Below are 12,913 nucleotides of genomic sequence, written 5' to 3' on the forward strand. Positions count from 1 at the left end.
AAGAGAGGTAGAGAGGGAGGGAGAAAAGGAGTAAGCAAGGGCAAAACAAAAACTGTGATTTTTTCCTATTACTAATTACCTAACAAACAGTAAAAAGATAATAATTTGTTCAAAACAGTAATGATGAAACATACTGTTATGCACGTACACATACATAAGCATACACACAGACAGTTGTGTCTTTCATGTGCTGTTTCAATCATCTACGGACTACATACAACAGTGGTTCTACAAGATTATGACACCTAAAAAGATTCCCATCACTCATTCACTGGTTTGTGAGTAATGCTCAAATGAATCATATACAACACGGTCAATTATGTATAGCATGTGATATCTGACAAAAATTACTGTTTCTGGTCTATGTATTCACTATATTATACTTTGTTATTACTGCTGCTCCATGTTTACAAGACAGTCTCATTAGATTACTAAGGATGGCCTGGAATGCCCAGGTTTAAGTGATTCTTATCTCGATCTCTTGAATAGCTGGGGCATGCCACTATGCTGAGCACTATGTTATACCTTTTATCATTAGAGTACACTTTTTTAAAATATGCATGTGCGCATGCACACACACACACACACACACACACACAAGCACACATTCAGTGTAAAACATTCACATATTCATGTATACAATACAATACATATTTCTAACAAAGAGAGTGACTGTCATGTATTGGTCCCCTTTAGGAGCTAAGTTACCAACTTTCTTCTCAATTAACATTGTATAAATTTTTCTTACACTGTGTGTGTGTGCCAATGAGAGTATGTGTAGGTTGAAAGATAATTCATAGGAGTTAGTGTCCTTCAACCATGTGGATTCCAGGAAATTGAACTCAGGTCATCAAGGCTGGTGGCCAAGCACATTTACACCCACTGTGCTATCTATCATGGCACTATCTGCTCAGTACATGTCATTTTAATATTTTTATTATAATCAATATAAAAACCAGTCTCTCAAACACAATTTTATTCTCTTCATTCTTTCTGGAAAAAAAAAAATAGGGAATGTAAAGTCCATTAAACACACACACACACACACACACACACACACAAATAAACAACACAAAAACCCCAAACTAACTATAATTTTCTGATTATTTCTGAATAAGGTCTATACCGGGGATAGGAGTGGCTTTATTCAACCACATATAGTTCAACAACCTCGATTACATATTACATAGTGATAAGAATTTCGGTATGAAAACCATTTTTTATTATTATGTGTGAGTGTTTTGCCTTGTGTACCAGGACCATCACAGATGGTTGGGCAGTAGCTGTCATGTTGGGGCTGGGAACTGAGCCTGGGACCTGTGGAAGAGCAGTCAATGCTCTTAATTGTGAGCTATCTCTCCAGTCTGAAAACAATTATTTTAATCACCATACTGTACTGATTGCTTATCCTTTTCACCACTCACCTCTATTATTCATTTTAGCTTCATCAGAAAGCATGAAAAGACACAGTACCAACATTTGGTTTTTTTGTTTGTTTGTTTGTTTTTCAATTTTGTAATAGACAAAGCCCATTTGACCAGGCCTATACAGCCCAATTTGCTTCATTTAAACTTTTTTTTTTTCCTACCAAACACACACATTTAGTCAAAGACTTAAGAGACAAGTGATTACCTCATAACTCTTTCCCAACTCTAACCTCCCGCTACTAAGATTGTGTGATTATCTTTACAAACTGGCTGAACCTGGAACAGACTACCTGCTTGGTCAGTTCCTAAAGCCCAAAGGACCTAACTGATTCTGGAATGAGAGCAAAATCTTCTTTATTGTTGTTTGCTGTTTAGGTCTTTCAAGACAGGGCTTCTCTGTATAGCCCTGGCTGTCCTAAAACTTGCTCTGTAAACCAGGCTAACCTCAAACTCAAGAGATGTGCTGCTGCTTCTTCCTGACTACTGGAATTAAAGTCGTGAACCTCTATGCCTGGCACAAAAGAAATTTACTCTGAAAGGCTCAGCTTATACTATTGTACAAGTAGCTTTCTCGTCAATGTTTTAGATTTTAAACTTAAGCTGGAACTTGGATTTTTCCCCCCTACAAGCCAAACTTCATCACCTTTCAATGGAGTTCCCCACTATTCGAATATGGCAAAATATAAAATGATTATTTTTATGACTTGTATAGTTTCTTTACTTTAAGTCCCTTCCTATGCTTAGCAAACCCCTCCCCCATCTCATAAACAATGCTCTGCCCTTCATTAGTTCCCTGCCAAACAAAAGAAACATATATCCTAACAGTACTGTACACCAGCCTTTTCTATCAATAGACAGTGTATATTCTACCTTCCTTTTGGTTTACTGTTGAAACAAAGGATCCTGAAAGATTCAAATTTCCAGGAAATCCATGCTAGAAGAAAGACTGAAGCCTGGTATCAGATCACAGAAGCTTGCCTTCCCAAAAAGGGATTGCCACACTGTTCTAATGACTTAACAGACCAGACAAAGACAATGATAACGATGGGCAAAACAGCATCCTAATCAGTACACCTTAATTATGCAAAGCTTTTGCCCTTGGTTTAAACCTAATTTTCATGCCCTGTGTTCTAAAACCTGCCCTATAGATCTATAGCCTAGTGGGACTTCCTTCTCTGTTTGTCTTCCCATTGTGGCTACACTCAACAAGTCTCTTCTATACTTTTCACACAATTACTTGTTCCTTTGACATACTGAGGATGGCTTATTGTGGCTGAGAGTGTCCAGACTAATACCCTAAAACTCTGGGAACATTATGAGAAACAACTGGCCTAGCATAATTAAAATTTATAACACCAAACTGAGTAGACAAAGTCCAGTTAATATTAGCTATTTCACTATATAAGAAGAAAAGTTTAGTTGCTTATTAAAATCCTAAGAAATAAGCATTTTCAGAAGATTTTAGGGCAGAGAACATTTTTTATAGGTGGGTAGCCACAGAAATGTAAGGCAGGAAAGCAAAGTTCCCTTAGCTTTTGTATAAGAAAGGGAGCCAAGATGTTGGATGATAACAACTCCCAAGGTAGCATGGCATCAAGACAGCATCTTCAGGAAAGAAGCTAGTTGCTAAGTGAATGTGTTGAATGTAACTCCTACTGGCACAATAGGCATGCTCTACCTTTCCACAGTATATTCTGTTGGAGGGTTCTAAGTGCTTGTATGTCAACACCAACACCCCCGGCCCTGACGTGTCTGGCACATTGCCCTTTTCTATGCAAAATGTACTGCCACTCATTAGTTCACCCAGACTAAAAAAAGGCATGTCTTTTTATCAATAGATAATATGTTCTCTACAGCCAATCACATTTTTTTGTGTATTATATATTTTAATAGCCATAAAACACATGCCACACTTGGGCGGTGATAGCACATGTACTTAATACACACAGGAGAAAGTGCCAGGTGGACCTCTGAGTTTGTTTCAATGTAGACTGAAAATGATCGACTTACCAAGGAGTCTACACCAAGTATAGTGAAGTGAAAGCAGAGTCCACACATATCTACCTTCTCTGGCTTCAGTATCATAGCAGCAAGTGAGAACAATTCAATTCTCTTTGAGTGTGTTTCTAACCTAATAGGTAACATGGAGCTACTTCACCAACTCTTTCTCCTGAACTCTCTTCTAGTCTAGCAGGGGAGGTGATCTATAGATATATGTTCACAGGTATAACACAGTGAAAGAGGAGATGAACCTTCCTAGAGACTTGCTACCAAGAACAATTTAACTGACTGTAAAAGCAGATGCAAATAACATTAATGAACCATTTTTTTAATGTTTTAAAATTTATTTTACATGCCAACCAGTTTTCCCTTCCCTCCTCTCTTCCTGTTCCTCCCCCACCTCCTTTCTACCCTCCCCCAATCCACTTCTTAGAAAGGATAAGGCCTCCCATGGGAGTCAACAAAGCATGGAATATCAAGTGAGGCAGAAACAATCTCCTCCCCCTGCATCAAGGCTAAGCAAGGCATCCTACCATTTCCAATTTATTCATGTTCTAAAATTCTGATACTTGACAAAAATTGTAAATTATTTCCCCATTCAATAAAAGGGGATATGGGAAATTAAATAACTGACTGAAAGTAACTGACACTGTCCTTAAAGGCCCCGAATGTAATGAACTTATTTAAGTCCAAAAGGAAGACCTTCGTGTGTTATAAGTAATTTCTCAGAATACCAGTGTGGTGACTATAGAAAACACACTGAAAAGGACAGGAACAAACAAGATGTTTATCGCACACCCAGATTCATTCCATTCTCAGCATTAGGGGTGGGGGGTGAGTAGGAAGTTTGTGCTGGGAGTCAAGCCCAGGGGTTTGAACATCCTAGACAACTGTTCTAAACTGTATTTCAGGCTTTTGGTTTTATAGGACAGGATCTTACTATGTAGCTCAGACTGTCCTTGAACTCACAATCTCCCATATGGTGGGATTATATGTATATGCCATCAAACTTGATCTACTCTCAATTCTTCTACCCTAAAATAACACTGCTAATGAGTAAGGGAACTCACTTTTTAATTTCTAACTTGGATGCCACAGAATAAGTCTTCTAATTTCACTGTATGTGTTAATAATTTTAGTTTTATATTTAACCCAGTATATAATTTTTATGTCCTACAAGATTACTGTCTAAGAACAATCATGGCATGTATGCATTTATCATTAATCATCAACTCAAACATTTCATTGTTATCATAATCATGTTAGGTAGTATACACGAGATTCAGATTTTAAAAATCAGAGAGACAACAGCAGGCAAACCATCGCAGCTGAAGGGGACTTTGAAGCAAATCAAACAGCACTAAGAATTTTGTTGAGAGGAGTCAGGAAACACTCCTAAAAGCAAGTCCAGGGACAACACTTATCTTAAAAATAAGTGCAGATGGACTAAGAAGGTGCAAGCAAATAAGGCATTTTATATATAAAGCAACTTTTAAAGAGTTCAGTACCCTATAGCTTAAAACATGAAAGGTCAGAGAAATTAGAAAACCAGAGTTCACTGCAATTGCAGTTTCAGATTGCATGCATAAAAGAAAAGCTAAAGTGAATGTAATGGGCTCCTCCTAATGAGCTTAGAATGAAGAGGAAGAAAAAGACACTAAATTTTAATTCAGTTCAATAAAGTTGGCATTATAGTAGAAAAATGCAGAGCCAAACATGGCTGAAGAGGCAGAAAGGAAGGCTTTTCATTAGACAAATATGCTAAAAATTCTATCCTATAGGCAACAGAGTTGATAGATTCTGAAATGGCCACAATTATAGGAGTTCTATCCCAAATAGCCCTTACTTTTCCTCCAGGCAAGCAAACCCACAGCCACAGAAGGAGATTTTAGCCAATGACAGCCAAGGTGATTTTTTGCCCTTAGGTAAATGGATACTTACAAATCTTTTAATAAGAAGGGGAAAAAAATAAGGACATTTTCTAAAATTCTTTGTATTCCCTGGGTTTGCAAGAAGTTATATTTAAAAGTTAAGGCTTTCTTTTAAAAATTTAATTAAAAAAAATATTCTAACCATAAAGTTGAGATGTAGTACACCTAACCTTAATACCATTGGCCTATAAGATGAACAAATTGTGGAATATCAATTTGACAAATTTAAAATGACAGGACACTCTGAAAATGTATCTCCTTCCTCACTGATATAAAGGTAAAGTCAAATTCAATAAACTGAAAGGATTCAAAGTCAAAAAGCAAGTCATAGAAAGCAAGTCACATAAATAATGTTTGTAAATATATTTCCCTGAATGCTTCAGAAAAAAGGCTGCATGTAGCTCCATAGTATGGTATTTGCCTAGGTCTGTCTCATCCTGAGCACAGAAAGAAAACAAAATTAAAAGGGTCTCTGGATGAGGATTCTTTCCTACAGAGCTTAATTTTTAGTATAATTTGACAACAAAGAGTCAACATGCATATAAACAAGAGAAAAAGAATTATCTGTTTATTAGGGTCACAGTACAAAAGACAGAAACAATGATCCCCAATGGTTACTGCATATAGTACATTTTCTGAAAAGGCACATATAAGCACAAGATAAACAAAGAGGAGAAAAAGCATGAGAAAAGTTAGGGTAAACTTCCTAAGGGAATTTTAAATGAGGTGAATGGAAAAGAACTTTGGGATATGCATATGCAAGAAAATATAAGTATGAGAAATGTAGGTAATTTCCAGTACTCCCTGAGACAGAGCAATAGGAGATAACACTAAAGATTAAGGCATGACCCATGTCACAAAGAAAGTTATATATTCATTCTATTATTGAATTCTGTCTATACTGCCATTAATTTTAATACATAGCATTACAACAGGGATTCTAAATCTTTATGATTGAGTCCTAGCATTAAAACGGAGTCTACTATTAAAATGTTTAATAGTTATACTTTAAGTATAAGACAAATAAATAAGCCAAACACGCAGAGGAGTGACTAAAAAAACCTTGGTATTTCTCAATATATAAGGTGGAAGGATGGGGGCAGGAATCTTTTGAGAACTGAACTTTGAGTTGGTGTGCAGTCTGAATTAAATAAAGCTAACAGTATAGACCAAACGCAAGAGACTGAAACCAACAAGCAACTGTTTTCAAGTGGCCTTAAGTTGAAAGTACCCCCACTGTCTCTCAGACATACACAATGGTTCTCTTCGGAGGGGCAATTGAAGACAAAAACTCATTTCAAAGGTGAAAAACCACAGATGGACATCTTAGGGCCAATGAAAAAATAATTAATCTTCAGTACCATGACATTTCAGGTTTACCTAGGGAACTTTATTAAAATGTGCATCATTGGGAGGACGTAGTCCAAATGTTCAGTACCTACCAGGCATCAACAAAGCCTCATATCTAAATTCCTGGTACTATTAAAATATTTATCTCTAGTCCGCATACCTAAGAATAGTCAGAGAGGTTAAGTATTTCAGCAGGAATTCTCAGTAGAGCCCTGAAATCTGTCTTAACAAGTATCCCCGCATGTAAAACACACTGACAATTCTGACAAGATAGATGTGAAAGCACTGACGTGTGTACATAATATTCACAATAAGGAACAACAGGATTTTAATCAAGAACGTGATTGGATCAGACTGAGAAGTTTGGAAGACCACTCTGGAGCAAGGCAGACTTTGTAGAGCAGACAGAATAGTGTTTAACGATGTTAAACAGAGGGTAGTAAATGTTACAATTAGGAGACCATCAAAATAATATTAAGGTTATGGGTGATGACCATTTATGTACTAACTGGAAGAAAAACAAGAGTAGAAAATTTAAGTACTATAATTAAGAGTTTATAAAATTTAAATGAAAGATGTCATTTTGAAAGTTTTTAAAGATACAGCCCTACTACTGAGCATTATAGACACAGGACTTTTAAAAATAAATCTTATTGAATATTGTAGCCCACCATCTTTTTAACTTTATATTATTAAAATTCAAAGTGTTCTTCAAGCTCAAATGAAAATATAACAGATTTAAATCTCTAATGTTTAGCATTCTACTAATCAGAGTATAGAATTGAAAGCTTTAAACCTTAGACAATATAAAAGATTTCCAGTGGCTGATAATTTAAAATTACAAGCAAAAAAACAATTAGCAAACTTACGCTGAATGTGAATGAACTGTTTGGGCTGTTTAAACTCCCCTTTGTACAAGCGATTGTAATAGTTGACATTGCTCTCTGCCTCAGGAACTGGAATGACCATGCTCTCTTTTTTTTCTCTAAATACTTGCTGCGCTGAAATAGCTCGTTGTAAGTGATGTTCCTGGAAAATAAAAAGCAGGCAACATAAGTTGGATTAGTAATATTAACTCAATACATCATTCTACTTAAAAGTTACTTCATTAATAACTACAAAAAATCAATTATGAATGTCTCCCTTTGATAAATCATTGGAGGGGGGTTCTGCATATCCAAGAAAGCATTACCATCATTCTTCCTTAACAACTGTGGCTTATTATCAGTATCACAACAATAGTTTTAAAAAGACAATCCCATATATATATGTTTATATGTCTAGAATTTTAAGATTTTCTTTACAAGTCTATTCCTTGTTTGTGAAATAAATTTAGGTACTACTACCAGATCAAGAAAAAAAAATATTCAAGTCATAGAAATTAAGTTTGTATTAAAATTTAAATATCTTCTACACTTGAAACTTAGTCTGAATACATTCTGAATGTACAACATTCTGAATAGTTTTAAAATGCAGATGAAATTATGTCCAACAAATAGTATTATAACCATGGCAGAAAATATTTAATAAAATTAAACTAAAACTTCCTATAAAATATACATTAAGTTCTAATTCTAATCACTTCTCATCAATAACCTCTGAAATATCCTACTATGCTTATCCCCCTCATAGCAGCTTTACCTTTTGGAAGGTAAATAAGATCATGCCACTCCCACAAAGATCGCCATCATATCAGTGTAAAGGTTAAAATCCCTCAATTTCTGCTCCTTCTGTAAATATTTATATCTACAAATTATACAAAAGAGTAACAACACAAAAAAACTCTTAACTGCATTTAATAAATTACACCTACTAGATTCCGAATATTTCATAGAATACAAAAATGTACTGTCCACACACACATACAAAAATGAAGTATAAATATGCTTAATAACTTGTCATTCATGGTCACATAATTCTAAGTGACAAAAAATATGAATTTGGCTATATGTTTGTAAAGTCAAAATCTTAATACTATCATTTTATAACATTTGAATTTTTGAAGTCCTACAGAAGCTAAGAAATTAGATATTAGCTCCATTCAAACCTTTGGTATAGGGGTCTCCAGCGCCAGGCACAGACACAACCAAAGCCCCTTAATGGGCAAGATAACTATGAATGTGACCCAATGCAAAATCATATTCTTACTTAAAACATTATGAGATTTTGATAATTTTTCAATTAAGTAGTTCTCAACCATGAACTTTGTAAATTAAACACATGCAAAATAAATGTTATATTCTCACTATTTGTACAGTTTGAGTGGTGTAAACCTTTTTAGTGTCACATTCTAAGCATAATTCAATTTATATCATCAGACATTACATGTACTCATGGTGGCTTGGTAAGTGAAATGGAGTAATTATCAATAATATTGTAGCCTAGTATTACAAAAGGTAGGTATTTAATGTCACTCCAAAAGCAGGTAAGTACCTGAAACATCGCCTGCTACACTTTGTGAGTTGGCAACCTATTTGAGCTACATTGGCAGCTGAGGTGTGGAAGGGCTCAAATCTTGCTTTTTGCTTTTCTGTCAATCTTCATAATAAAAGCAAATATAGTCCCTTAGCCTTTTAAGTTCTAGCATGGTTTCTACAACAGCTGAAGAGAAAGGAGAAGTGTCCAAAAGGAAACATATAAATGAAAAAGATTATTCATCAAAAAGTGGCTTATGACTAATATGCCAAAGCACATAGGAAGGCACTGCACTTTTGGGAATCTATACAAGTTTTTGAAAATTATGATTTAAAGAGACATTACATGCAAAAGAATGTTGCCAAATTTAGTGAGTATCAAAGACTATGTCATAAGGACAAAATGTTAAAACTGAAAAAAATAACTCAGATTGTTATACCATAAAAAAGTTATGTTTAGTAACCTACTAAAAGAAAAAAATTAATGTCATTTACTCTGATAGTGGACTTATCAAACAGTGCTTCAAAAGTGTGGTAGATATAATATGCCCTGAAAAAAAGAAGGCATTTCTAAAGTCAGTCTGTCTTACTAGCCCAAAACCAAGAGGAACAGAAGCATACAGCTGCTATTCTTACATTGACTACTTTGGTGATGATAATAACACTTATGGTACAAATACAGCTTGAACTACTACCACTTTTATGCAAGGTACTGATGATCAACATGACACAACTAAAACAAGAGATTACTACAAAGCAGTAAAGTATGCTAAAGCAATTTTCTTTGTTCATTGTCAAAATTATGGTACAGTTAGTTAGTGATGGTACCCTGACTATAGGAGGCAAATAGAGGGATCTGTAAAACTAAAAGACCACAAAGCAAGTGCCATCCAAAAACTCATGCTTAATGAAATATCACTCTATAGCAAGCAAATCAAGATAATTTACGTAGAGTTGGCTGGAGAGATGCCTTAGCAGTTAAGAGTATGAACTATAGTTTAGTTCCCAGAACCCACAATGTGGCTCACAGAAACCTCTGGAATTGGAATTATAAGTGACCGTGAGCCACCATGTGGGTAGCTTTCTCTCTTTCTCTCTCTCTCTCCCCCTCCCCCCATGACAGGATTTCTCTCTGTAACCCTGGCTGTCCTAGAACTCACTTTGTACACCACACTAAGCACTCGAACTCAGACATCCACCTGTCTCAGCCTCCCAAGTGCTAGTATTAAGGTGTATGCGGCCACCACCACCCAGCACCACCACTCAGTGTCATTTGTTTTTTAATTCAATGCCAAATAGCCCAATAGCTTTGTTGCAAAGACAACAACAACAAAACAAAAAACCCTTTCATAGCTAAAAAGTATATATTAAAATAATTATACTTTTTAAAAAAATATCAGAAAACACTGAATGAAGAAAAAAGTGTTAAAACATTTTAGTAACATATGTATATGTTTATCAATCATAGCCAAAAACTTTTAAAGAATTCCAATATCATAAATATTCTGATAAGGTTTTATTGCTTATAATGAAAATAAACCATAGCCTTCAAGAGATTTGGAGATTCTCAAATACTAACATAAATTGCTATTCTTACCCACAGTATCTTCCACAACGAACAAACATCCTACTTCCAAATAACAATGTTTGTAGAAATCATGTTTAAAACAGCACATCTGTAGTGAAATCTAACCATATACATCCCCTTTCCCCTATACTGAGAAACAAACTCATCTACGAATCATTCTCGGCCTTCTAAGTTCTCTTTTCTTTAAAGTTTTTTTGATCATTTCTCAAATTCATACACCTTTCTATTATAAGCCTTTCAGCCTTTACAAGCGTTTGTTTAACTGCTACCATGTTCACAGAACTTCTACATCATACTGAAATAAAGGAAGGCAGATTAACTACCACCTACTACTGTCTCATTTTCTGAGCTTCATAAACACTAGTCCAATCTCCCATTCCATCAGCATGCCTGTCCCTAAGCATCCTTCCCCCAGAATCACAATTCCTACTATTTCCTCTGCATCCTTCTACCTACCTTGGCCTCTTACAACCCTGGCCCTCTCCTGAAAAGAAACAACTTCCACTTTCAAATCTTGATTACACACATATCTCCAGTCTGTTATCAACAGTTTGTTCCTCACTTGTAAGAAAAGCTTCAGCTTCTCAACCTCTCCACTTTCCTATCAGATTTACTCATCACCCTCATTCTTTATCCAGTTCTGGAATATACAGCTCTGACTACTCTCTAGTGCCCTCCATTCTTCTGCTATTGCATTCTATGTGAAAGCATTGATCAATTTAAATATTGTATGGCCTTAAGTTTTTTAAGCTTTTCATACATGTTCAAATATCCACACAGAGAATACACACATGCATACACATACGAAAAAAAAAAAGGGGGGGGGCTTCAAAGATGATCAGATGACAAAATAAATTTAAAAATATCATCAATCTTTCAACAAGTTTAAGTGTACCTGTTAGACACTGATATTATCTTGTCACTCAATACTGAGTATGAATGAGCACAGCCTCTGCTATTATGATTATTTGGTAGAGGTAGAAAAACTCAGGTATATCATTCTGTTTGAACCTCACAAGTATCTTCTCAATAGTCAAACTACTGTTTCCAGACAACAGGAAAAGATGCCCAACAATATAAAATCTAATTGGAGACTCTTAGGAAGACAGATGATTTGACAAAGCAAAAGAAGAAATAACCCAGGCAGTAAAAACAACATGAACAAAATGGATAAAGACCCAGACCAGCAACAAAAGATAGGTAGCTGAGGATAGGATTAGCTCTCTTTCCTCATTTTCAATGTGCTTTTCTTTACAGGTTAGGATCCCAAGCTCACCAATTACATTTTTTCATATATTTTTTCATATACTAACAACTAATTACTATACTATACTATACTATACTACACTACACTATACTATACTATAAAGGACATATTAGTGATAGAAATCTGAGTCAAACAATTATGAGAATCATATTTTAAAAACCACAAATAGCATTCTGGGATTAAAAAGCAAAGCTTTGGTAAGTAATTTCTAATATCTAAGGCTGTATTTTGCCATAACCTTGCTGAATAACTCACCTTGCTGCTCACAGAAAGTCAGACCCACAAGCAATGACTCCTTTACAGTTACACAGTGTTTTCTAGCTCTTAGAGACCATCCACAATCACAATAATCTTGAGATTCAAGACACAAGGTTTGTTTTTAGATAAATTACATGCATATTAGAAATAATTTTCATGACTCTAGTTACAGGGTTGTTTGACTACTTCATCCTCACAAGATAAGGACATTTGTTAAAGTAGAAATGAGAAACTGTGTTCTTATAATACTAACAGTTTACAGTCATGTATAGTAATAAGAGGAATCTAGGTTGAATGGCAGCATGTTTTAAAATCTGGATTCTTCAAAAATAAAATTCACTTTCTTCCAAGTATAAAACATTTGAAAATATTAATATCAAGTTTTAAAGTATTAAAATTATCAAAACATTTTAAGAGATAAGGGTTTCATGTTAATTCATAATTATGTGAACAAAGAGCCTCCTGCTTGAAATCACCTGTTTACTTACGTATTTACAGTTCTAAATGAAAACATTTAAAGTTGACCTGAAGTTATTTTATTAGCAGAGTTGGCAGATGACAGAACTGTAGCAAGACATTGAAAATTGAAGACAACACTCTCCTATTTTAACTTAGAGACCAAATTTGTCTCTAAAAATAAATGCTCAGCTATTATTTCCTGTATCAAAAAGAAGGCA

General features: G+C 35.0%; 1 protein-coding gene across 2 annotated transcripts in view; it reads right to left on the minus strand.

Annotated features, from left to right (window-relative positions):
* The window catches only part of Epc2 (enhancer of polycomb homolog 2), a 105,451-nt gene that overhangs the window by 62,453 nt on the left and 30,085 nt on the right, over window positions 1-12,913 (minus strand). For both annotated transcript variants that reach the window (XM_051184724.1, XM_051184723.1), the window contains exon 2: window positions 7,579-7,738. In XM_051184724.1, the coding sequence (XP_051040681.1) occupies window positions 7,579-7,738 (160 nt within the window). The remainder of the gene's footprint in view (window positions 1-7,578; window positions 7,739-12,913) is intronic.

The sequence above is a fragment of the Phodopus roborovskii genome, unplaced genomic scaffold (assembly GCF_943737965.1).
Source record: "Phodopus roborovskii unplaced genomic scaffold, PHOROB, whole genome shotgun sequence".
Lineage (NCBI taxonomy): Eukaryota > Metazoa > Chordata > Mammalia > Rodentia > Cricetidae > Phodopus > Phodopus roborovskii.